This window comes from Mugil cephalus, chromosome 16 (assembly GCF_022458985.1).
Source record: "Mugil cephalus isolate CIBA_MC_2020 chromosome 16, CIBA_Mcephalus_1.1, whole genome shotgun sequence".
NCBI lineage: Eukaryota > Metazoa > Chordata > Actinopteri > Mugiliformes > Mugilidae > Mugil > Mugil cephalus.
Window position 1 is genome coordinate 22,538,088 of NC_061785.1, and position 23,829 is coordinate 22,561,916.

A 23,829-nucleotide genomic window follows, 5' to 3' on the forward strand; every position below is an offset into this window, starting at 1 on the left:
AAGTAATGTGAGTTCAAGGTGGTCACCACAAATATGTTTAAACCCATACTCCCCACCAGCCTTTTAGAGCTGAAGAAGCGTCTGAAACATGTTCAAGAAACCCTTCCTTCAAGTCTTTTGTGATATTATTAGTGTCAGTTGTCGCATCTTTGAACCTGAAGGGGGCAGCAATACACACACAGTATCAGACTACCGGAAAGAGGAAATAATAGTCTCAGAAGAAGAGAAACAGCTGGGCATCAACATGGCTGCTGACAACGATGTGAGTTTGCTTAGCAAAACAACCAAGTGTAGGAAGTGTTTTGACAGCACAGCTGCGTTTATGTCCTATCTTAACGTGCTTTTCTCTTCCAGCCCGAGTCAGAGGTTTTTGAGATCACGGATTTCACCACCGCCTCAGAGTGGGAACGGTAGGAACTGTCATCATCGCTCTGGTCACTGACATGTCCAGGTTACACCTATTACACACTCGGCTGGAATCGTTTTTTCCGTCGATGACAATTATCACTTATTTACTGGAGACTTAAGCCAACCATACCTATCGCTCGACTAATCTTTAGTTCTTTTTACAGTAGGTGCTACTAAAGAAAAACACTGTTGTCTTACGGACACGTTGGATCTGTTTCCTTTTTTGTTGCTGATTCACATACAAACTGCGACAATTAACGATCACTTAATGTGGGTAAAAAAAGATACTTCAACCAGTGTTTTTGTCTACTTTACACGGTACTGTGCATTCCCTGCAACACAGGTGTCTAACATACGGTCCGTGGGGTAAAAGCGGCCCACCAGAGGGTCTAATCTGGGCCGCAGCATGAATTTGCAAAGTACGAAAATTACACAGAAGATAGAAGCAAATTTTAAGTGATAACAACTTCTATTCTTAATGTGTGCACTGTTTTAGTAAGAGAAGTGGACAGAACACAACACAGAGACCCAGGTCTAAACAGCAGACAGCAACATGCCCAAACTACACTTACTTTTCTTAAGAAATTTTATTTCTTTGAAGTATAGTTTGTTAAGTAAACATTCTCCTAATTTAGTTGTTCTGCTTTGCACCAAACAAATAGAAAAAATATGGAGTTGTCATTGCTTATAGGTCATTATGCTGCAGGTCTAACAGGCTCCTGCATTATTTTTCCCCATATTTTACCACAAAAAATATGGCAAAAAAATATTGACTAAAAGAGTTAAGGTTTGGGTTCTTAAGCTAAATTCTCTGTTCTTGACTAGTGTACAGAGGACTCATCTGGTTACATTTTTGAAAAAGGTCAAAATGTATGCATAATTGAAGATGTATCCATTTTGAAAGGTGACAGATGGGTGCTTTGTACTTTTTGTTGTTACTTTTTTACTTGTTATTGTGAATGGAAACGCTGGTGCGTATGATACCCACCAACAGACCCATTCCACAATTATTTAAACTGGAAATCAACAGATTTTCACAGCACAGAAACCAGTGACAGAGTGTTGGTTATTTTTGTTTGATTAATGACTCCAGTTATTACTTGATTCATTTTCTGACAAGCAGCCAAGTCCAAGAGGTGGTGCCTAACAAAAGTCAGTTATCGGCGCATGCCATATCTCGTTCTGTATGCTCAGCCGATTCCCATTACCACTGTCACAATACCTTTCTCTCCCTGAAGGTTTGTGTCACGAGTTGAGGAAGTGTTAAATGACTGGAAGCTAACGGGAAACTCTGCAGTAAAGTTGTCTCCAGAAAAGGTATTCTGCTCTCATGAACCCTTTGATGTTTGCCTGAGTACTGTCAGAGAGGACAGCACTGCCTGTATTTATTCATTGTGATGCTTTACTGTTTGAACACAGGGTGAATACACCAGCGGCACCTGGGGGGAGCACTCTCAGGATATTCATTTTGCTGACTTTAAGTTCTTCATAACACATTACTTTCTGAAACAAGACTGTGAGGGAGACGATGGAAAGGACAAGCTCGAGGAAGGTACAGTCATGTCTGAACCTTCCGGCATATATACAATACAAGTCAGAGGTTTAGATACGTTCCCTAACCCAAGAGTTTGTCTTTATTTAACCTGTTTTCTACATTGTAAAACCTGTTAGCTGCTTTTCGCCAATAACTTGTCTGTAAGATATATGTTTAACACAGCATTTATTTTTGTGCCAAGATGCCTTACCCATGGCAATGCAGGACCTTCTGTGTATGAACAATGATTTCCCACCTCGAGCCCACTGCCTGGTCAGATGGTGAGTTCAGTCAGTCACTACATTTTCAAAGTAGTGAAAATAGTGAAAACTGCTGGTTAGAATATTGTATTAAGCTAACGTCTTCTACGTTACTGTGAATACAGTGTTGAAATGTATGACACTAGCGTGAATATTCTGCTTTAACCGTATATCTGGTCACAGGTATGGCCTGCGAGAGTTTGTGGTCATCAGCCCTGGAGCGAACTGCGAGGCCATTATCAGCGAGTCCAAATGCAACCTCCTCCTCAGCTCCATCTCCATCTCTCTGGCTAACAGTGGCTGGTCAGTCCCTTTTCTATGGACAGCTTCCTCATCAATGTTTTGTCTGTGTTGCTCAAGTTGGAGCACTACTGTGAGAAAATGCGTGGTGTATTACGACAAGCAAACATTTGATCCTACGTCCATTGTTATCAGATTTAACTTGTTGTAGGCGTTTTGCATGAATTTCTTCTAATCTGCATGCAAAATTCCATCTGTGCTTTGACTAGGCTATTGTTCTTCATTTCGTCTTGGTCATTCTTTGGTGGTTTTCACTTTAAAGGGCCTCATCTGGGTCAGCATCAGCTTTCAGACAGGGGGCCTCACATATATATTCTTATATATATTCATATACATTCTTTAATATTAAATTCACAGGAGGCTGTCCTGGACAACTTGTGAAACGTGCAGCATTTGGAGACATTTTTCTTACAGTGGAATAATGTCAATAATTATTTGTTTTAAAAATCCCTGTCAGCCTCATAGGTGTCCACACTCATTTTTCTGAAGTCCCTAGAGAGCTCGACATTCATACATGCACTATACTGCTCTTGTTTAATCATGGAAGTACAAAGGAGCCAGACTCTGTTGGTCTCTCCAAGCCCCCCTGCTGTTTGGGTTCATGAACGCAGTGTGATAGAGATATGATAAGTGGTTTGTAAATAAGAGGATGTGACTATCACTTAATATGTTCTCAGGTAGTCACATCACTTGTCATATCACTCTGACAACAGCCGTGCCATGCGCATAGAAAAGTATTATTTGGCCATAATAAACACGTTGACACTCATTTTGCTGAAAAAGTTTCAGTGAGATGCCGTTAATGCAAGAAGAGTCCTCACTACTGACACTCTTTCAGTCACTTACTCCTTTGAAGCAGTCACATTCATTTTTCAGCAGGCTGTCCCTCATTACATCCTCCTCATTACATGAAACAGCTATGATCAACTCACATGCATGAAATTATTTGATATAAGTTTTATCTCCATTGTAGGACCAGTATAGTTAGTGTTTCACTCCCTAGCTCTTGAATATGAACTTTTTCAAACTGTGTTTGAACTGTGATAAAATATGGTAATGAAACTGATGATACAAATCAAACCACAAGCTCTACTTTAGTTAAAGTACAAGTTGGAAAGGAAGCAGGAAGTCATAAAAGTGTAGGTGATCCAGTGTCTCCGTCAAAAAAGACAAACTACTGAGCTTCAACCAACCTCTAATGTTGGTCCAGATGGTTTGTTCCACAGTACAATCTGATATGTTGGATATTCTTGGATAACAACAAAATGTTTGGGAAAGGATAGGCACTTTTTGCTGGGTTACATGATAACCATTCTAGTCAAGTATTGCATGTGAACTAAAGGATGGAAATGTATACAGCACATTTATTAGAACTCAAGATTAGTCAAGAATTAGAAGGAGGCAGATGGCAACAACCAGAGCCTTTTGGAAGCACACTGAGATAAAAACAGCTCCTATGGACACGTATGGGTGGGATCCAGGTGATTGAGACAACCTGCTGCACGTTGGTATATGAGAGGTGGAGTGGACTTTGTCTTTGTAGTAAACCTTTTTTCTCATGCATTCAGCCAGGTGCCCATATTCGTGCAGATCCAGCAGAAGTGGAGGCGGATGTATTCTGGAGAATGCCAGGGACCCGGAGTGCGCACCGACTTTGAGATGGTCCAACTCCGCAAGGTGCCGAGCCAGTACAACCACCTGTCTGGGCTGCTGGACATCTTCAAGTCTAAGATAGTAAGTCTGATGGAGGGAGGTATTTAAATATCACATATAGAGTTTAGAATGTCCATTGAAATACGTTTTAATACCATCCGTGAAATGCCTTTTAAATTATTTATTTTTTTAAATTTCAATAGATCCTGATCTGTCTTTTTCTCTTATTTTGTTTCTTATGCACATTCTTCTTCCATTTTTTCCATCAGGGTTGTACCATGTTCCCTTCACTTCCAGTCAACATTGCCATCCGGTTTACCTATATTCTCCAAGACTGGCAGCAGCATTCATGGCCACAGCAGCCTCCCGGTATGTACACATAGAACAGAGGATGTGGTTGTTACACAAATACAATAACGCAATGTTGGGGCCATAAATCTGTAACAATGTCGAATAGTTTTAATATTTAATCATTACATACATGTATTGAGTCCCTAGTGTTCCTTTGAAATGTATAATATTAAGATAATGAGGTAAAAGTTTCCAAACACAATGAACTTAATGAACTTTCTTGAGTGTCTGAATGTCACAGTTACCTTAGCTCTCTGTGGCATCAGTGACATTTGCCTGTCACATATAAATGTTAAGCAAATATCCTGCTGTGTAGTTCAGCAGTTTTTTTTAATGCTATTTGCTGTGTATTTTTTGGGCTGTGGGGCCTCTTGCAGACTTTGACACGCTTCTTGGAGGTGAGGTAGGAGGGGTGGAGTTCGGGAAGCTTCCGTTTGGAGCCTGCGAGGAACCGATCAGGTAAAGACCTGGATTCTCTACAGTGAAGTGCAAACAATACTGATGCTCTGTGTATATCTCAGTTGAACATGTGTGCAGTAGATATGGAAACTTTATGTGTGTTGTCTGTAATTATATTTCTCTGTATGATTCTGTGGGATATTTACCTACAAGAGAAAAACAAACCATTTATTCTGTGTGCTGCAGTGAACTTCATCTTGCAACCACCTGGCCTCACCTGACAGAAGGCATAGTCGTGGACAATGATGTCTACAGGTGAGAGGCTTCTAGGTCCTCCGGTGTGTCCTGCACTGTGTCTGACTCCTACTGTAACACAGTCCTACGGTCATATTCTTCTTTTAAAGATTTCATCCTGTTTGCTAGAAAAAATCCCACAAATAACTCCTAAAATATATATGGAGGAAACCAAATATAAAAGTGTCCTAAATTGAGAACTGATTATCAGCCTGACTAAATCTAAAACATATGAGTAAATGACTTTTGTTATATACACCACAGAAAGTGTTGCGTTTTATTTCTTGAACTTAAAAGGTAGAGAACTTTTGTTCTCTCTTGGAAAGAGTACAAAGAAGGTTCTTAAAATATTTATTCTTAAAATATTTTCATCCTCAAAACCTGATCACACTCACAGACATGGGTCTTATCTGTATGATGTATGTGTGTCTGTATCATGATTTTGCTAAAACGCTATATGTTCTCTGTTTCGTGTCTACCAGCGACCTTGACCCTCTCCAAGCTCCTCACTGGTCAGTCCGAGTCAGGGCTGCTGAAAACCCTCAGTGTCTCCTGGGTGAGTTGAATCACAATTCATTACAGTCAGGTCTGTATTGTTTAGCCTGTCTCCAATATAATTCTCATTCTGTTTCAGAAACGTTCCAATAGCAGATGTTATCAGGCAGAGTCTCTGAATGAGAATCAGAATATCTAGACCAGGGGTGCTGGTGCTACTTATAAATCAACCAAGTTAAAGGGACCTACCTACATCATAATAACTGTTGCTACAGTGTTCAAAAGTTCTATCCATCTTGTTTTTGTGTCGATTAGGAACAATTGATGCACTGCACCTTAAGCTGTGCTGTCCCTTTCAGAAAGGCAGTCGTTGAGTTGCTGTTGATTTTGTGCATGGCTGCAGATGTATGGCTCTGAACTGAGGGCATGCTACAATAAAAGACTAATAAATGAAAGACAAACATCTAAACTATTTTTTCAATGACGCACAATCTACCCGCAATACCTTAGCGTTCTACTGATTGATCTCAGTCAGTGTATTGGGCACCGCTGGTCTAGAGTGTGTACTTCAGCTAGACAAAATATGAAGCCCTCTGCTGTGTGGCAAATGTTGGGTGGGTTTGACATGTTCTTCTCTTCCTGTGTAGGTGACTTCCTGACAGAGTTCTTTAAGCTGTGCTGTAGGAAGGAGTCCACAGAAGAGGTTCTGGGAAGAGGACTGACTGAAGAGGAGGGAAAAGGTCAGGTCACTGGCTGAACACTATATACACTGCGTTCTAAGCATCAGACTCGCTGACTGTGAAATATTTGCATCAGACCTTTTATTACCAGTACAACATGAGGATAGACTTTCAAATGCTATGTGGAAACTGTTCTGTTCATGAGGACTGTCTTAAGAAAGAAAGACCAAGAGAGGATTTATCACCTTTATCGCTTTTGATATTATTAATAAAGAGTACTTTAGATTAAAGCCCTGAGTTCAAGTATTAGACACATCAACACCACCAATTCAGAAGAGACTACATGGATCTGGCTGTCATGGTCCATTATCTGTTACCTTATCCTGTAGAGTCAGTTTAGAATCACCAGTTAACTGGATGTGGGAAGAATCTGGAGTGCTCTGAGAAAACAGCACAGGGAGAACCTGAGGTCCTAATGTATGGGAATGCAGAATTCCTTCCGAGGATTAAAATAAATATTGTGGTTCTCCCAGAGGTGACTACAACAAGACATGTAGGCATTTGATTCATCCAAACACTCAAATGACTACCTGCAGCCTCTGATTAAAAAGACAGACTATACTACTGTGCCGCACAACTTGAGCAGTGGTGAGCCAATCCTGTATGGGATAGGCTCCTGGCAGAGGCGGGGTCCACCCTGGACAGGTCTCCAGTTTGTCTACGGGCTAACGCAGAGACAAACAAGTTTTACATGTCCTGCACACTTATTGCACATCTGAAACTGAGGGCATCCGGGATAAAGCTCTTACACAATCTTGTTGTGTAATAATGAAGCCTCTTCCCAGAGGCTAGAAGGGAAAACAGCCCATGGTGGGGTATACTTTTTTGAAATTAGATTAGATTAGATAGATACTTTATTTATCCAGAGGGAGCAACAAGGGAGATTTCACTGTCACAGCAGCATGATACCACACATCATGTATAAAGACAGAAATATATAAACACAATACACTAACCAAAAGCTACCATGTGCAAAATGTGTCAGTTACTATCAGTCCAGAGTCATCTATCACACACAGATGAGGAGTTGTACAGACTTGTGGCAGCCGTTGAGACAACGACATTGTCAAAGCCTTTTGGAGAAGAAGCTCTGTTGTTCGTTTTTTGCAAACTACATTAGTTCTTTGATTGGTACTGTATGGAAATCCTGTACATACAGTATGTTCTGCTGTGTAGAATGTGACTGGTAATAACTGCCGCATTTCTTCCCTGCAGAAAACAACGACATTAGCTCTGCTTTATCCAAACTGACCGAGCCAGCAGCCGCTGTGCCAATTACCAAGCTGTCTGTCTCCAATATGGTGCACACAGCCCGAAAGCACATCCGCCGCCACAGACGCATCGATGAGTCACCACTCAACACTGATGTGCTCAATTCTGTCCTCCTGGTACGGGTTACTCGGGCGTACTGTTTATGTGGATGTTGTCGCCGCATGAAATGTGACCGAATGAAACAAATATACTGTATTTTGTAGGATACAATCATGACATGCATATTTGAGACCATGCCTCAATTTATTGTAGCGAAAATGTGAGAAGACTGAAAAGTAGCAGCGATACATGAATATTGTCGCTTTTCATTTTATGTGGCCAAGGCAACAACAGTGACTGGAAGCGGGGTGGGATTATTATCTGTGTGTTTGGTGTTAGTTTAAAGCAGCAGATGGAGTAAAGATGAGGACAGTGGCCTGATAACAAAGTTCCGATCCTAGCTGGAGCAAACTCTTACTGAAATGGAAACATGCCGGCATTAAACTGTCCTGTACTGTGTCACATATTACACATTGCATAATATGGCAGCTTGAGGACTTGTTGATATGGGGTCAACAAGGGGCCACGTGAGTCCCTGGTTTGGAGACACTGTGGCAGCAGCTTTTTTTCAGAGCAGTGTGCTGAAGTGTTGGTCTAAAACTCATGGAGTACGGTCGTAACACCTTGCTGAACCCGAAAATAAACATTATTTCTGCAGAATAACTCAACTCACAACTCAACTGCAACAGAGGTTGCTTTTGTCATCAGTTTTCTTCAGAGACTCGTAGAGCCGGGATGGTGCACGATACTGCTTCCCTACTGTTTCCCCTCTGTGCCGACAGTGTTTCTATCGGTGTTTCTCTCACCTCTATCAAAGACTGTTGTGTTTTGAGTTGTACAGAAACCCTGACTCTGTGTTACAGACTTTAGTTGATATCAGTTGTTCAGAGCTGGTGCTGCTTCTTCATTGTTATGGCTAACAAGGACATTTAAGGCCTGTGTCTGACGGCTGCGTATATTTCTCCCAGCTCTAATTAGAGAGACTCCCACATGTCATAAGTCATTCATTTTCGGTAACCGCTTGTCCTCTGAGGGCCGTGGGGGGCATGTTGTATCAGTATCTGAGTTGTTTATTTGTCTCAGTATGTCATTTTGTACTTGTCTCATCATCTGTTTTTTTTTCTTGTCTTAGTATCTCAGGTTTTTTGTCTCATTGTCCGTTTTTTTGTCTCACTATCTCTTGTTGTTCCTTGTCTCAGTATCTCTTCCCAGATGCCGCTGTGGAGAAATCACCAGACAATATTAAGAACAAAACTCCCCAGTCAAACTCCTTTGGGACCACCAAGCAGGATAAAAACTCTGATTATGTAAGTTTGCCATTTCATAATTTACACACAGTGACAGTTTGACTGGGATTGCATTCAGGTGAAATGTAACTCTGAAAACGTACGTTGTTTTACAGTATCAAAATTAACAAACATAAATGACTGACTGAGAACCGTACCAGAAACTGCAACCTTTAGAAATGGATAGAAAAAATAGTTTCACAAATACACTTATTTACACAGGCAGTATACACTATTAGTGTACACACAGTATGCTAATATGTATAATGCACCATTATCAATATTCTGCTTTACCAAACTAATATGCTGTGAGGAAAGTTAGAAAATGAGACTCCAGAATAAGTAAACACCTAATAATATTGTTTAACTTTTCCATGAACTGAATTTATACTCCTCCTTCTCTCCCCTCCCTCCAGAACCTTTTCCTCCAGCTGAAGTCAGCACCCAGTGACAGTTTAACGTACCGGTTGGCGTTATGTGTGTGTCTGGTAAACTACAACTATGGCGGTCTGCGAGCTGTTGCCCACCTTTGGCAGGAGTTTGTCCTAGAGTTGCGCTTCCGCTGGGAAAACAACCACCTCATCTATGGGTGAGTCCAAGGCACACTTCCTCTTCTCTTAATTTAAAAGATGTGTACACAGTATCATATGCATGGTGACATTTTGGGCCGTGCATGTTACAACCATCGACTGTATATAAATATGGACAGTGCTTCCCCACCTCCTCACATTGGCCAAATTGACAATGTTTTCCATGGCATATGGGTCATACCATCTTGTGAATTTGGAGCCATAGTTTGCGCAGTGTGATTTTGAGAGTGGCCCATCCTTAAAAAAAATAAAAATTGATGTGAACTTTAATGTTTTACTTTGTCCCATCCACTAACATGGAGGGGGCGGAGCTAATGGCCTGTACTATAGCCATACACCAGGGGGAGCTATGCTAGTTTCAGCTTCATTTTTGAGGAGCGGTTCCATTGTCCATCTTTATTCAGTCTGTGATTAGAACATACACTATGGCCGTGTACCTTATTCCAAGAAAAGGTCTTGTTTTTGTTTGTGCTCACATGTAGTTTTCATTTGCATGTTTTCATCATGTTGGATTTTACAAGCACTTTGTCAAGAAATACAGACATCAAGATACAAACAGGAGTTTGTGTTATATAAGTTGTACTTGATATATTTAATCACTGTGTTACACAGTCCTGTTCATACACGTCTGTCCCGTCTCTATGCTTCCTAATCTACAGATTGACTGAGGGTCCTCCTGATCTTCGCTGTTGTCTTTTGCATCAGAAGCTACAGGTAGTCATTTGAGTGTTTGGATAAATCAAATGCCTACATGGTTTATGGCTGTAACCACCTCTGGGAGAACCACATATTTTTAATCCCCAGAAGATATTCTGCATTTCCATACATTTTCAGACAATATGTTAAAAAGAAAGAAGTATAGCCATGAAACAAATTCATTAAAATTATTTATGTACTTATGAGGCCAGCCTATAAAAAATGCTAAATAATAAAAACATATTCAGGTCAGTAGACTGTACTGGAGGAAAAGGTAATGCTCTCCAGAGAAGTTATTTGATTAATTAATATTTATTTAAGGCTAAATACATTTGCCTGAGTTTAGATATAGAAATGATACCGGTCGTTTAAGCTTCTGTGTGTTGAGGGCATACTGGAGTTTGACCAGCTGTTTCATCTAGCTCCAAGGATATATATAGCTGGACGTAACATTGGAAAGTTATGGTGTTTCCTAAAATATTGCTTTTCGGACACATGTCCAAAGTATTAGCCCTAGCACAGAACCCTGAGGAGCTCCCGGACTAACTTTTCTATAAGTGTAACAATCATTGATATCACTGCAAGGACCTTTTACCATCCACATTTCTGTGCTCTCATTCCGTAACAAAAACTAGTTTTGAATGTTTTGTAATTGCTTGCAATGTCAGGAACATTAATGACTGACTGACCATCACTGAAACAGAGGTGAAGACCGTCATGTTAAGTTTTCCCTGCCCATTTCTTCTTGGATAGATGCTGAACTGCTGCATAGAGAGGAAAAGGGCCAGAGATGAGGCCCGCAAGGCGTCGGATGGAAACAAAGAGAGAGAGCGCAGGGTGTCTGGTGGCACGCACAACAATCGTCCAGCACCAGAGTCTGCTTCAGCAGCATCTGCATCCGCTTCTCAAGGAAAGTCCTGGGACTCTTGGAGCGACAGCGAGGATGAGTTCTTTGAGTGCCTGAGTGACCAGGGGGAGATAGAGGCTCCACATGGTGAGGGAGGAAAGGACAGCAGTAAAAACAAAGCAGAGGGACGACTACACCCCTACAACAACATGACTCTACTCAACTCTACAGAACCCCTCTATGTTCCTGTCACACAGGTCAGGATCTCTCTGACTCCCTCATGAAGTCTGATATTATTAATGTATCATCTGTAAAATAAGTTATTCTACACTCATCATTAAAACAACATTAAAACCACTGAACCTTTTTGGACCTGGTATTCATGTGGATGTTACTTAGACATGTATCACTACAACTAGACCAGACCAGACACCCCCACCCCATAGCAATGACACTCCCTGATGGCTGCAGCCATCCCCAGCAGGATGCAGCCTGACACAGACACACACACAAAAACAGTTTAGGAACAACTCAAAAAAAAACATGATACACAGAGACCCCTCCCCTCAACCCATAGGACCCAAAGCCCCCCACTACCAACATTCTGTTACCAGACACCACAGGACACCCTCAGAAGACCCATGTCCATTCTCTGATGAGTCACAACTATTTTGAAGGCACAAGGGAGACATGCACAATATTAGGAAGGTGGTCATAATGTTATCCCTGATCGATGTATGTACAGTAACAAAAACATTTTGTGCACTTTATTATTTCCATTTATTCTAAATGTAGCATATATAAAGGTCAATATAATCATAGACCTGCTGTTATTGGTGTTACTCAAACATAACGTTTGATGATGGGAATGACATTGATAAACATATTAGTAACTGGATTGCGGGTAAAAATGGAAAAGATTTTTGAAATTTTTATTGTTAAGGCAGTCAAAATTGTTGCCTGACAATCTAATATGAGGTTTTAGCGTGTGGAGGCAAGGACAGGAAGGAAACGCTCTGTTTAGTGTCAAAGAAACTAGCTTTCTCTGTGCAGTCCTCACACTCATCATCTTCTGCTAAACCACAGAACACAAAAGACTGAGTGATGACATCAGTGTTGCTGTGTGTGCATTTCTTCACCAGGAGCCTGCTCCCATGACAGAGGACCTGCTAGAGGAGCAGTCTGAAGTTCTGGCCAAACTGGGCACATCAGCCGAAGGCACACACCTGCGGGCTCGCATGCAGAGTGCATGTCTGCTCTCTGACATGGAGTCCTTCAAGGTGAGACACACTGATACACACTCCTGTTGTTCACCTGTACAGTACAACAGTTCAGATTTTCCTTCCTCCATTGTTCTGTCTCTACCTGGCCAGTCTCAGTCAGAAGGGTCCCTCCACATGACCTGGGCTTAGCTCAAGGTTTCTTTACTGCCTTAGTGATGCCTCTGGTGATTTGAAGCTCTGGGTTGATTTGGATTGTTTCGAATGCTATATAAATGAAACTTAATTGACATTTGGATTGAATATATTTCAGACACTTTTAGAGCACCAAAAAAAACACAAGTCGGTAAATTCACTTTTCCTGGTCATGTCATCATTTATAGTTAAGCTGCTTCAATGCTTCACCCTTTAAAGTTGCAGTCTGTTCTTGTTCCTGTCTCTGTGTATAAAAGATGGAAACACAGGCTAGAATAAAAAGACTATGTACACAGCACAACTCTAACTTTATACTGTAGGCCAGCTGTGTATTGTGATAGAATAAAGAGCAGCCTCATAAAACATGACATGGGCTTTATTAGAGACACTCAGTCACTAATAACTTATAAGATCCACATCTGTGCTGTTCTTATCTGGTGATGAAGAATTTAAAACTGTTACAGAGACAGTATACAGCTACATGTGACGGACACACATGGAAGCCATTTTTTGAGTTCTTCCTCATGTCATAAGGTCGACCATCTGTGCCTTTATTATTTCACTATGTTCGTTTGTTTTTCTCTCTTCATCATTTCTCCCTTTATTTCAGGTGAGTGGTTAAATGATAAATATTGGTGTCTTTCAATCATTATTCACAACAAGCAGCATCTGTCCTGCATCATGTTGCTTTAACCCTTTAGATGACACTGATCTCCAGGATTTCTATAGTTACTTTACTAGACGCGCCACATTATTACCATACAATACCACAAAATTATGACTTATGACAACGTATGTGACAGTACCATGATATATGACACACATTGGTATGAGACTGAGAACTTGATTTTAAGACGCATGTCAGGACACAAGCTGATGGTGCTACCTGACAGTCACTAACAGAGAAATGCAGATGGAATTACAATTCAGTTATATATCCACATAAAGTCACCACAAGCTGAAATTAATCTCTCCTCTGTCTCCACAGGCAGCCAACCCAGGCTGCGTTCTGGAGGACTTTGTGCGCTGGTACTCTCCTCGAGATTATGTGGAGGAGGAGGTGGTCGACGAGAAGGGCAACACGGTGGTGAGAGGAGAGCTCAGTGCCAGGATGAAGATCCCAGGCAACATGTGGGTGGAGGCTTGGGAGACGGCCAGAATTACACCGGCACGGCGCCAGAAGAGACTGTTTGATGACACTAAGGAGGCGGAGAAGGTAATGTTCAGTACACACGGATATGATGCAGCTGGCAGTCATCACCGGACTGGAAAGATCTGTCTGAATTATGTGAAGGGGATTGCTTTAAATCATGAGGCTTGGACATGAGTACTCTGGTCACTGGACAAGGTGTTCTTTACGATTGTAAATTAAATTACATTTAATCAGTCCGATTTTAGTTTTGTAAAAGACTCTTCTTACTGTAACTTAAATGTGTGTAACACATTATTAGGTTAAAGCATATACAGCATATAGGGTGATGATTACGCTACCTTTTTAATGAAATCAGTATAAACTTTTACATGTTTTTTTTGTGTGTTTTTGTTTTTTTAAAAGAACACATTGGAAAATGTCATGTGAAAGCCGCCATATGCATAAATAGATACAAACTTTACAAGATGAACAATATGCTATGGATAGACTTAGAATGTGAGCTGAAACATTAAACTTAGACTTAGACAGACTTTAATGATCCACAAGGGAAATGACTTTGTCACCATAGCTTCGTTTCATATAAAAGTAAACTCAAAAAAGATCAAATGAAATGAGATTAGATTAAAGTAAAAATAAAAAGTGTAATCAAAAAATTTACAGAATTAGAATTATGAAAAAATATACAAAAATAGTTGGCAATACAGTGTCTGAGGTTGTTTGGTCAGTTGCATAGCAACAGCAGCATGGATCATGTTTCTCGTCAATGGTGTTTCCTTATCGGCTAAGGGAAGGATGTAAACGCCACTGTTTTGTATTTGTTTGTTTGTGATAGTCATGAACTGTGGGAACTTAATTAGGGTTTTCTTTCCGTTTAGGTTCTGCACTATTTGGCAATGCAGAAACCTGCCGAGCTGGCCCGTCATCTCCTGCCCTGTATAATCCATGCTGCTATTCTGAAGTTGAAGGAGGAAGGTGGGTCAGCATACAGACAGTAAAACAGTCTCCTTGTTTTGTTTGTGGTCTGATAAGAAAGGAATGCAGAGATAAATTGAACCTTCAACATGGCTGACACAGTTCATTCAAACAACTTTCATGTTTTTGTGGTGGAAAATGTCTCTGAAGCTCAGCCAGTCAAAATGTTTGATGGGTTTTATGGATACAATAGTAGTAGCAACGCAGTCATGAGCCCTGTGGAGTTGAATTTGTTTACGACTAAATGTCTCTGATTGACTGGAGGAAGTGTTTTCCATACAGTGTTAATACTGTGGCAGCCCCCAGGGTCTAATTTACTCCACCATGGTCTCACAACGAATCGGAAATAACTTTGCATGTTTCAAACAACGTTGTACTTGCGTTGTTTTTCCTGTTGCTCCTTAAAGCATCTTTCCCTTCTTACGGTCCACTCATGTAGCATGTGAAGCCACTAATCAAAATTTATATTACTGCCACCATTTTTGTCCTAACATTTTTTATGTCTCCTCTTCATTCCCTCTCTAACAGAGTTAGTAGAAGACATTCCATCAGTCAAGAAAAACATTCAGCAAGCCACGTCTCAAGCCAGCAAGCTGCTGCACCCCCCCAACCATGACTACAAGAAGTTAGAGGTCAGTGGCTGATGGACTGGGATCTCCACTAGCAGACTGGTTGTAAAAGGAGATAAACAGTCCAGCTTTCAGTGGTTTATTCTTGTTTCACTTTCTTATCTTTGTGAATGTTTTAACTGGACGTACAGTATGTATCAGGTGATTGGCACACCAAGGCTTATATAGACTTTACTTTCTTAACTTTTAAGAACCAGAACTCTTTAAATGTACATAAATGAAAGAAGCAAAATGCCCCCAGAGCTGAGTGGTCCCTCCACAGTGTTTCAGTGCAGTGTCTGCCTTCTAAACATATGTTACCACAGATTCATCAGTTAATATATTTTTTTTTCCAGTCATCCACTGTGGTGAACTTGTGATATACCATAAAACATTGTTTAGCTCATGTGTTTTAGAGACGTTGCGTGTCCTCAGGCTCTTATAGTTGTTCTTGATGTCACAGGATTTCTGCTGCTTTGATTCTTGTATGCTGTGTTCTGTCATGAAGATGACATTTCTTTTCCACCTCAGTGAACATAATTATATGATACAAAGCACTTTACAATGTCAACCACCAAGCTTTCAGTTCAACCTTTATTTGACACAAAACAAACCCCCTCAGAGAATAGCAGTTTGAATTATTATTGTGATATGTGATTATTTCCAGGTTTACAGGGGAAATGTGATTTTTGTTGCGGTCTCCGACTTTTCAGCGTCACCCCTGTTTTTCCAAACCATAGACAGCATTTCATCATTTACCTGTGATGCATATTTGAGAAATGTTGAACACCTGCAGCAAACCCACAAGGTTCTTCACACCAGCTGTATTGTACTTGTTCAGCTCCCGTTCTGACAGCATGCATCTCTGTGTGTAGGACTTTATTAACCAGTTAATGACCACAGAGACGGTCATTACCCAGGCCCGGTCACTGAAGGCCAAGTTCGCCATCGGTGAGGACGAGAAGGGAGAAAGCACAGACGAGCTGGAGAAGTATGTAACACATTATTAATATGACCAGCTTTTAAATCCTTAAAATGTACAATTTAATTTCAGGTGGCTCACACAGTTTGACAAAAATACGCTCTGCTGTTTGAGGCTGGAGGAAGTTGCAGTTTACAGTTCCGACACACTGTCTCATTTAATGGTTTTCTACAGGATAAAACAAAACAGATTTACCATCTATAATATAACACAAATGGACATGTAGTGAGAAGAAAAAGTGCACAGAGCAAACTATGTTTCATATTTTAGGTTGCTCAAAGTAGCATTATGACACTATGACGCAACTGGCAACATAACCATCATTATGAAGTGTTCGCCTGGAATTTTTTGCCGTTTACAGCAATTAAGTCACTTCACCCACAATAGTAATGCATAACATGGCATGAACTGCTCAACCAAGTAAGGTTAAACAAGACTCCATCAGGACATGAAGGTCTGGAAACGAATGCTTGAAATGCTGTGAGGCAACTGGCTCCTAACAAGGAAAACTGAAGACAAGAACGGCAGAGAGTTCCATCTACTTTAGAAGATCCAGTAGTTACAGTATCAGACATCAGCTGTTTGAAGGAGACTGCACAAATCAGGATTCATCATCATGTTTGGTTTAAAAGTTTGTTTGTTTTCTCCCCAGATTTGTGAGCTCGCTGCTGGAAGAACCAGAGGTGGTGGTGATGGGAGCTGGCCAGGGGCCAGCCGGCAGTATCATCCATAAACTATTTATTAACGCTCAGAGGGTAAGCAGCCTCACACTCTCTCCCCCTCCTGCATCAAGCATCTTGCTCTTTATGCTAAAGGATGTAGCTACATGCACCTGGTGTCTTGCAACCACTTTGAAGCACAAACTGAATTATATGATGTTGGTGTATCAGTAGTAATCCCATAGACTGCAGAAAAAATACATCCCCACTTCCTTCTGTTGGTCAAACTGATGGTAGAGTCCAGAGATATGAGCTACTTCATCTTGCAAGATTGGAGTACATTAACTTCTTAAAAAAGACAGAAACCATCCTTTAAAAATCATTTGTATTTTAGTGCTTGACTTCGACCCCCGTCCCATCCACTAACATGGAGGAGTGGAGCTTATGACCTATACTGCAGCCAGACACCAGGGGGAGCTCTATTTGCTTTTGAGTTTCACTTCTGATAAGCAGTTGTGGCGTCCACTGTCTGAAGCAGAGAAATGATGAAGATTTCCGCATTGACGCAAACACTGCACTGTTGTTGCTGCATGTCGTGTATGTCACAGTTTAATTTTGACACCAGTCTATAATTAAGACTGGATTGTTTGGTCATATGCACCACTCCCCTTTGTCTTGTCCGGATTGAGTTTTGTTTTTTGTTTTTTCCAGTTTCTCAACCCTCTAAGCATCTACAAGCTGCAGCTGACTGATTCTGTTCTTGTGGTCAATGCTGGTTTAATACATTACTGTCAGTAATGTGGGCTATCATTACTAATAGCTGTGGACCTCACAGAACTTAATATGACATAACCCACAACCCATATATCAAACAGAGTGCATTGTTGCACTGACGAATATGCAACAGCATGCCGACAGAATGTTCGTTACTTAACAGCAAAAGATTATCCAGGCATCTTGACAAAAATTGTCATTCAGGGTTGTATGTCTGTGGAGGTTCTCAGGCATCCAGATCATGGTGTATGGTTTCCACATCCAGGTGAGTATCTGGTCATGTGAGTTTCAGGTGGACACCACCCACACTGTTTCTAATATAACTCTAATAAAACTAGTTTAGAACTGAAGGAGCTATTTTAATTAGCTATAATTTTAAGTTAGAGTTCACTTATTATCTGAGGTATTTGAGGTATACATCTTGTCCTTCCTCACCAGAATGTATTAACAAAGTATAGCTTCCTATGTTTAAGTGTTTTAGTGTTTTGGGGGTGTTTTCACCTTCAATAGTGCAGTATAGAATTAGGCAGGTGAAGGAGTGGCGTCAAACCGTAGCAGTTCACAGACCAAGAAGCAAATTTAAGGTTTAAAAATTACAATACATCATCATTTCCATGTTTAATTTAAAGCCATGTCAAGTCAACCATCAGTCCCCAACTATAATACTTTGTTTTAATCATTTTGTTCCTATTGAAAGTATGATACTATGTAATAACCCCCCAAAACTCATTTTCACTTAAATTATAGAAGATAAAAAATACTGTGTGTGTGTATGTATATATATATATATATATATATATACATACACACACACACACCAACTATACACACTGACTACACCAACTATACACACTGAAGAGGGTAAAAAAATTGTCATTGACATCTTTGTCAACATTTTAAACAAGCAAATATATTAAAAATATTAACAACAAACATTTGTGGGAATCTATGCAGTTCCTAGTTGTTTAATCTGGCAGGAAGGTGGCCATTTTCACACCAGAGACATTTTACTGAAACATCTTTAATGCTTGTATACTTGCAGAGCTATGGATGTTTAAAATGTACATAACGTCGAATGTCCAATGAAATGTGCCAAATTGACCAGAACCTTTCAGACCCAGAACATATCTGACCTCTAACAAGTTAAATAGTAGGTCGCAATTGTACATACAAATGAATTATAACTTCAAAAACACAGCTCTAGTATTTGGGATGTTATTTTTGGGATCAAGTTGATTCTTGTCTACCAAAAATTTTAGATCTAGATAAGGTTGTTTGTACTGCATGTAACTCTGTACAGCCACCAAACCCTATCATAGAGTTCCATTTGAAGTTCTGTGGTTGAAACTATAGAATGTAAAAAAAACAAAAAATGGACGACAAGTCTTCACAAACTGGTGTTTTTGTTTTATTAATACTGTGCAGTGCTCTACCTCCACCAGTTACAACAGAAAGTTGGATAATGCCCTGTACTATTATTTTATGTTTTACTTTTCCTACTGGCATGGCCCTATTGAACAGCTTTACAATGCTGTTGTCAGTGGTAACTGTTAGTCCTCATGATGTCATATCGTGTTTCTATTACTAAAACAAAACTTCTCAGAGAAATGGACACTTGAACATGCATCAACATTATATTACTTAAAATGACAGAAATCATCCCTGAAAGATTTGTATTTAACCTGTCCTTTAGTATCTTAGTTTGGCCCAAATCGCATCTACTAACTTGGAGGAGGTGGAGCTTACAACCTATACTGCAGCCAGACACCAGGGGGAGCTCTACTTGCTTTGGCTTCACTTTTGAGGAGATGTCATGGCGTCCACTTTTTTTTTTTACAGTCTAAGGTTTAATCAGAGAAACTAGCACACCTAACTCAATAAGCAAAACGCTATTCTGTTTTGTTTATTGATTAAAATTCGTATTAATTCCTTGAAACCAAATATTTTATATTTATAGAATATCTGGGTGGCACAGACCGTAGGGAATTGGAGCATGGAGTGTTGATGAAGTTCAGATATTTTTTTATTTGAAGATTTCTTTGATCAAACTCTGCTCCTCCTGCATGTAGAGGATCAGATATAAATTGCATGACGGTGTATCAGACCCTCTTTGTGCAAATACAGTATGTGCTTTTTCTTTTTCATTGTACATTTCCTCCATTCGACTGTGTTTTTGTGTTGTTTTTCTCCTTGCTGCTTGCGTCAAGCTGGCTGACTTCACCACTGACGAGGTAACCATAAGCCACAAGACTTTTCCTCTCAACTACTGCTGTTCCCCTCAGTGAAAAACAAATTCATACCCACACACACACATAAACGCGAATATATATATATGTACCATAATAAAAAGATTACAGTTGCTGGTACATTTCATTTAGGTAGTCTCACTGAATGAAGACCTCTTAAAATTAAAATGAGCAACAATTACATTGTGACAGTGGTACAAATAAATAAATACAGTGTAGTTGGATAAACTGTTTTTTTAGCATCAAGGAGAGATTGAACAAATCACTCGTTCTGCTTTGTTGAGCCAATGTGAAAATTGTTTGTCATTTATCCCATCTTTATGGAACATATTTGAAATCTCACAGAGTTCATGTAATTTTAAAGTTCATATAGACAATATGAAAGCATTAAATGAACAATATTGAACTCAGGGCTTAGGAACACTACTGTTCATTGAATGCACATATATACAGCAAATACAGTCACTTGCCAGTTCATTAGGTACACTAGTGAGTTGGTTTCAAAGAACTGACAGAACTGTTGATTTAACCGTGTTTGTATCGTAGAAGCTGAGGTTTGTAAGACTAATGTGTGAAATGTGTTGTAACAACACATGTTTCTATTATTTTGACAGCCTCGTTTTAGTCCGTGTCCCAGTAAAGATCTGAACTAGCCACTTATATTTACTCCAAAAATCTCAAGTAACTTGCGAGTCCATCGATCATCACTCATTTTCACACACAGTCAACCACATTTCATTCCAGAGCTCCACAGATGACAACACTAAAAGTACAAAAAAAAGCTTCATGAAGCACAAAATGTCTCTTTACAGTCAACTACACTGGAGTGTTTTATATTGTGTCTCCATTTTGTCCCACAATTCTCTGCTGTGACCTGCTTTGACAGCATGGGATTTTTGGTGACATGGAGGTTTGCACTACGAAATATTGTGTGTGGTAGTTTTAGCCTTATTTCCTCTGTGATGCACATAGTGAGCTATAGTTAGATAGCCTGTGTGTTTTGGTGAACTCAAACCTACCACAGATGGATACATTAATCCAGGACGCGAGTAGAAGCATTTTTCCTTTCTCTTTTAGTAGTGACGGAGGAACAGCGTCTTCCTTAGCTTTAGTCTGACTTAGACACTGTGTGTTTTGTCTATTTTACCCTATCTTTACTGCAGTCATGTATTTGCGGGTTCTTTGTATGTGCAGTATGTGTTTACATGTAAATTACATGTCCATGGCATAGAAACATGATTCAATGAAATTTTATTCTTAGTTTCTATGTATTTAATTTCATCAATGTGACCTTGGTCCTGATCTTCTTTTGGTTCACCTATGTAGAGAAATGGCAGGTTAATAAATGATTATATAGTATGATTGAATATGATTGACAATTTGAAATTAAACATCTAGTCTCAAATACATTTTAAATTACCCAAAGCAGACTTGTATAAAGGAATTTACCAAAGTGACCTGATCTGAGTGGATCCAGAGAACGTTAGATGTACGGTATGTCTGGAGTCGCACTGAGAAGGTTCAGGGTTGAACCTGTTTGCTAGCTCTGCTCTCGGTAGACTGTTCTTTTCTGTGACCGCTCCAGACATCTCCCACTGTCTGAAAAACGTGCAGTCTGGGTTGTCCAGTGGCTCTGAATTGCCTCTCCTACATCAGCCATAACATCATGACCTGCCTAATATTGTGAAGGTCCCCATTTTGTCGCCTGAATCTTCGAGGTACGAGGCTGTGGAATCTGGCACCGAAATGTTTACATCAGATTTGGAAGCTAGTGTCTCCATTGACCATCCAGGACATCCCGCAGGTGCTGAATTGGATTTAGATCTGTGGACTTTAAAGGCCAAGTCTCCACCTTAAATTCATTTTCACTCTCTTCAAACCATTCCTGAATCACTGATGCTTTTGTGGCAGAACAGGTTTATCCCTCTGAAAGTGGCCATCAGGGAATACCGTTACCATAAAAGGGCGTCCATGGTCTGTAACAATGCCGAAGGTAGTTGGTCATGTCAGAGTACCGTCCACTTAAATGGCAGATCCCAGGGTCTTGCCCAAAACATCACACTGCCCTTGCTTCCTACTTGCATCAGTGATCCATTAAGTGGTTGACCACTTTCCTTTCTTGGATCCAAGTACTTACCACTGCAGAACAAGAACACCAAAGAAGAGACGCTCTGACCCAGCTGTCTAGTCATCACAATTTGACCATTATCAGAGTCTGTCTAATCCTTATTCTTGCCCATTACTCACCTTCCAACAGGTACCACGTCAACAACATACTTTATTTGTTAGTGTTCATAATGTTGTGGTTGATTGCTGTGCCTGTCTTATAGTCCTGCATTGTTGGAACATAAAAACTGTTGTAATTGGCCTCTGGTCTTGAGAATCAGTAATAAAGGGGACATATAGAGATGTCTGCAGCAGCAGGGAAGATCCTACTCGTCTGTCTAGCACACTCGAGCCTAGACTAGAGCCACTGGTGTTACTGCAGCATTGTCAGGCTAGAAATTCTGTTCTCCATTAGTTGCTTGTGGACGTCGTAGGATGTCTCCTTAGAGTGAGTCTAGTATCCATATAACCACACTCACCCTGTATGACCCTGTGTCTCCAGTAAATCCCTTTTTCTCAGTCTCAGGATCACTCCAGGATGGAGTATTGGTATAATTCTGAATCCTGCTGCACTAGTCAAACGTAAACTACGCATGAGGGCATGGGAAGCTCAGCCAAAGCTAAAACTGTTTGTTTCTTATTTCTTCGGATGACACTTAAAGAAAAACATTTATTTGGTATATTTTATAAAAAGTTATTTAAATGTATTATTTAAAAGAACAATGTGTCTTTTCCATTTATAGCTGGTGCATCAGGTTACAGTTTTTTACGTTACACAGCAGATCTTGATCAGAATCTATATCTTGTTAGTAACGTGTCATCTTGTCTCCACCCTCAGGCTGCCCTCCTGGCTCCAGTGGACGATGAGCTGGTGTTTGACAGGAAGCCGACTGGATCGAGCAGCAAAGTACCCGACTTCCCGCCCCCGGCGGGCCGGGAGATCCTGCTGCGGACGTGTGTCCCGCGGCCGGCGCCGTATTCCAAAGCTCTGCCTCAGCGGCTCTTCTGCGTGTTGATGAGAGATGAGTTCAGACTGGCGGGGGCCTTCTCCTCAGACACGTCCTTCTTCTAGGGGCCCTGATAATATCAGGGTCGGCGTATTCAAACGTTTCGTTTCTTTGTCTGTCAGTCCTCCAGCGGTTTGTTTTCGTGCACAAATGCTTGTTCACGAGCGGTGAACATTTTTATTAAGGCTAAACATACTCTGTGTGTTGGCTGCGTATCCCTAGCCAACGCTTGTGGGAAAAAAAATGAGAAAGACACTGCTTTATTTAACTTTATTTGGACCTTTTATTTGTAAAGAGCAGTTGGTGTGGGTAAATACATGTACACCCACACCTACACATGTATAAAGACATAGAAAGAAGTGCTGAGGTTAGCTGGTAGGATGTTGGATGAAAACCCTTTCACCCACACATGCTCGTTTTCTTTCTGCTTTAATCAAGTCAAAACACTATGCTAGTGTTCCTCTCACTCTTTGCAGCATCACATAGTGACACAGTGAAGTGTAGCAGTGTACGATTGAAGCTGGTCGACACAGTGCTGCAAATAGAATCACTTTTCTCATTAAGAAGTTGATTAATAAAACTAAATTCTTCGGACGCTCTTGTGACTGAAACATGTAGCTATGACCTTAGAGTTTTAACGCTGGTTCGCCATAAAACCATTTCACAAAAACTAAGTATTTTACCCTTGTCGCATACTCTGTATTTCTGAAATGAAAATAAAAAAGATCTTCTGTATTGTAATT

The 23,829-nt window shown here is 40.4% G+C and overlaps 1 protein-coding gene across 2 annotated transcripts; it reads left to right on the forward strand.

The window, feature by feature from the left end:
* Positions 1–196: 196 nt before the first annotated feature.
* On the forward strand, positions 197–23,827 carry rab3gap1 (RAB3 GTPase activating protein subunit 1). 2 transcript variants are annotated; one of them, XM_047609459.1, is made up of 25 exons: positions 197–262; positions 355–410; positions 1,647–1,725; positions 1,828–1,960; positions 2,145–2,223; positions 2,386–2,505; positions 4,071–4,236; positions 4,425–4,524; positions 4,884–4,965; positions 5,152–5,220; positions 5,682–5,755; positions 6,342–6,434; positions 7,650–7,822; positions 8,945–9,052; positions 9,448–9,620; positions 10,281–10,335; positions 11,071–11,421; positions 12,307–12,444; positions 13,568–13,795; positions 14,608–14,704; positions 15,233–15,336; positions 16,188–16,303; positions 16,947–17,049; positions 19,935–19,958; positions 22,918–23,827. In XM_047609459.1, exons 1-25 carry the CDS (start codon positions 245–247, stop codon positions 23,149–23,151), a joined length of 2,973 nt encoding a protein of 990 aa, XP_047465415.1. In that variant the 5' UTR covers positions 197–244; the 3' UTR covers positions 23,152–23,827. The 2 variants fall into 2 exon arrangements, with proteins under 2 accessions (XP_047465415.1, XP_047465417.1); XM_047609461.1 differs by lacking the exon at positions 19,935–19,958 and having other exon boundaries at positions 234–262.
* Positions 23,828–23,829: the final 2 nt, after the last annotated feature.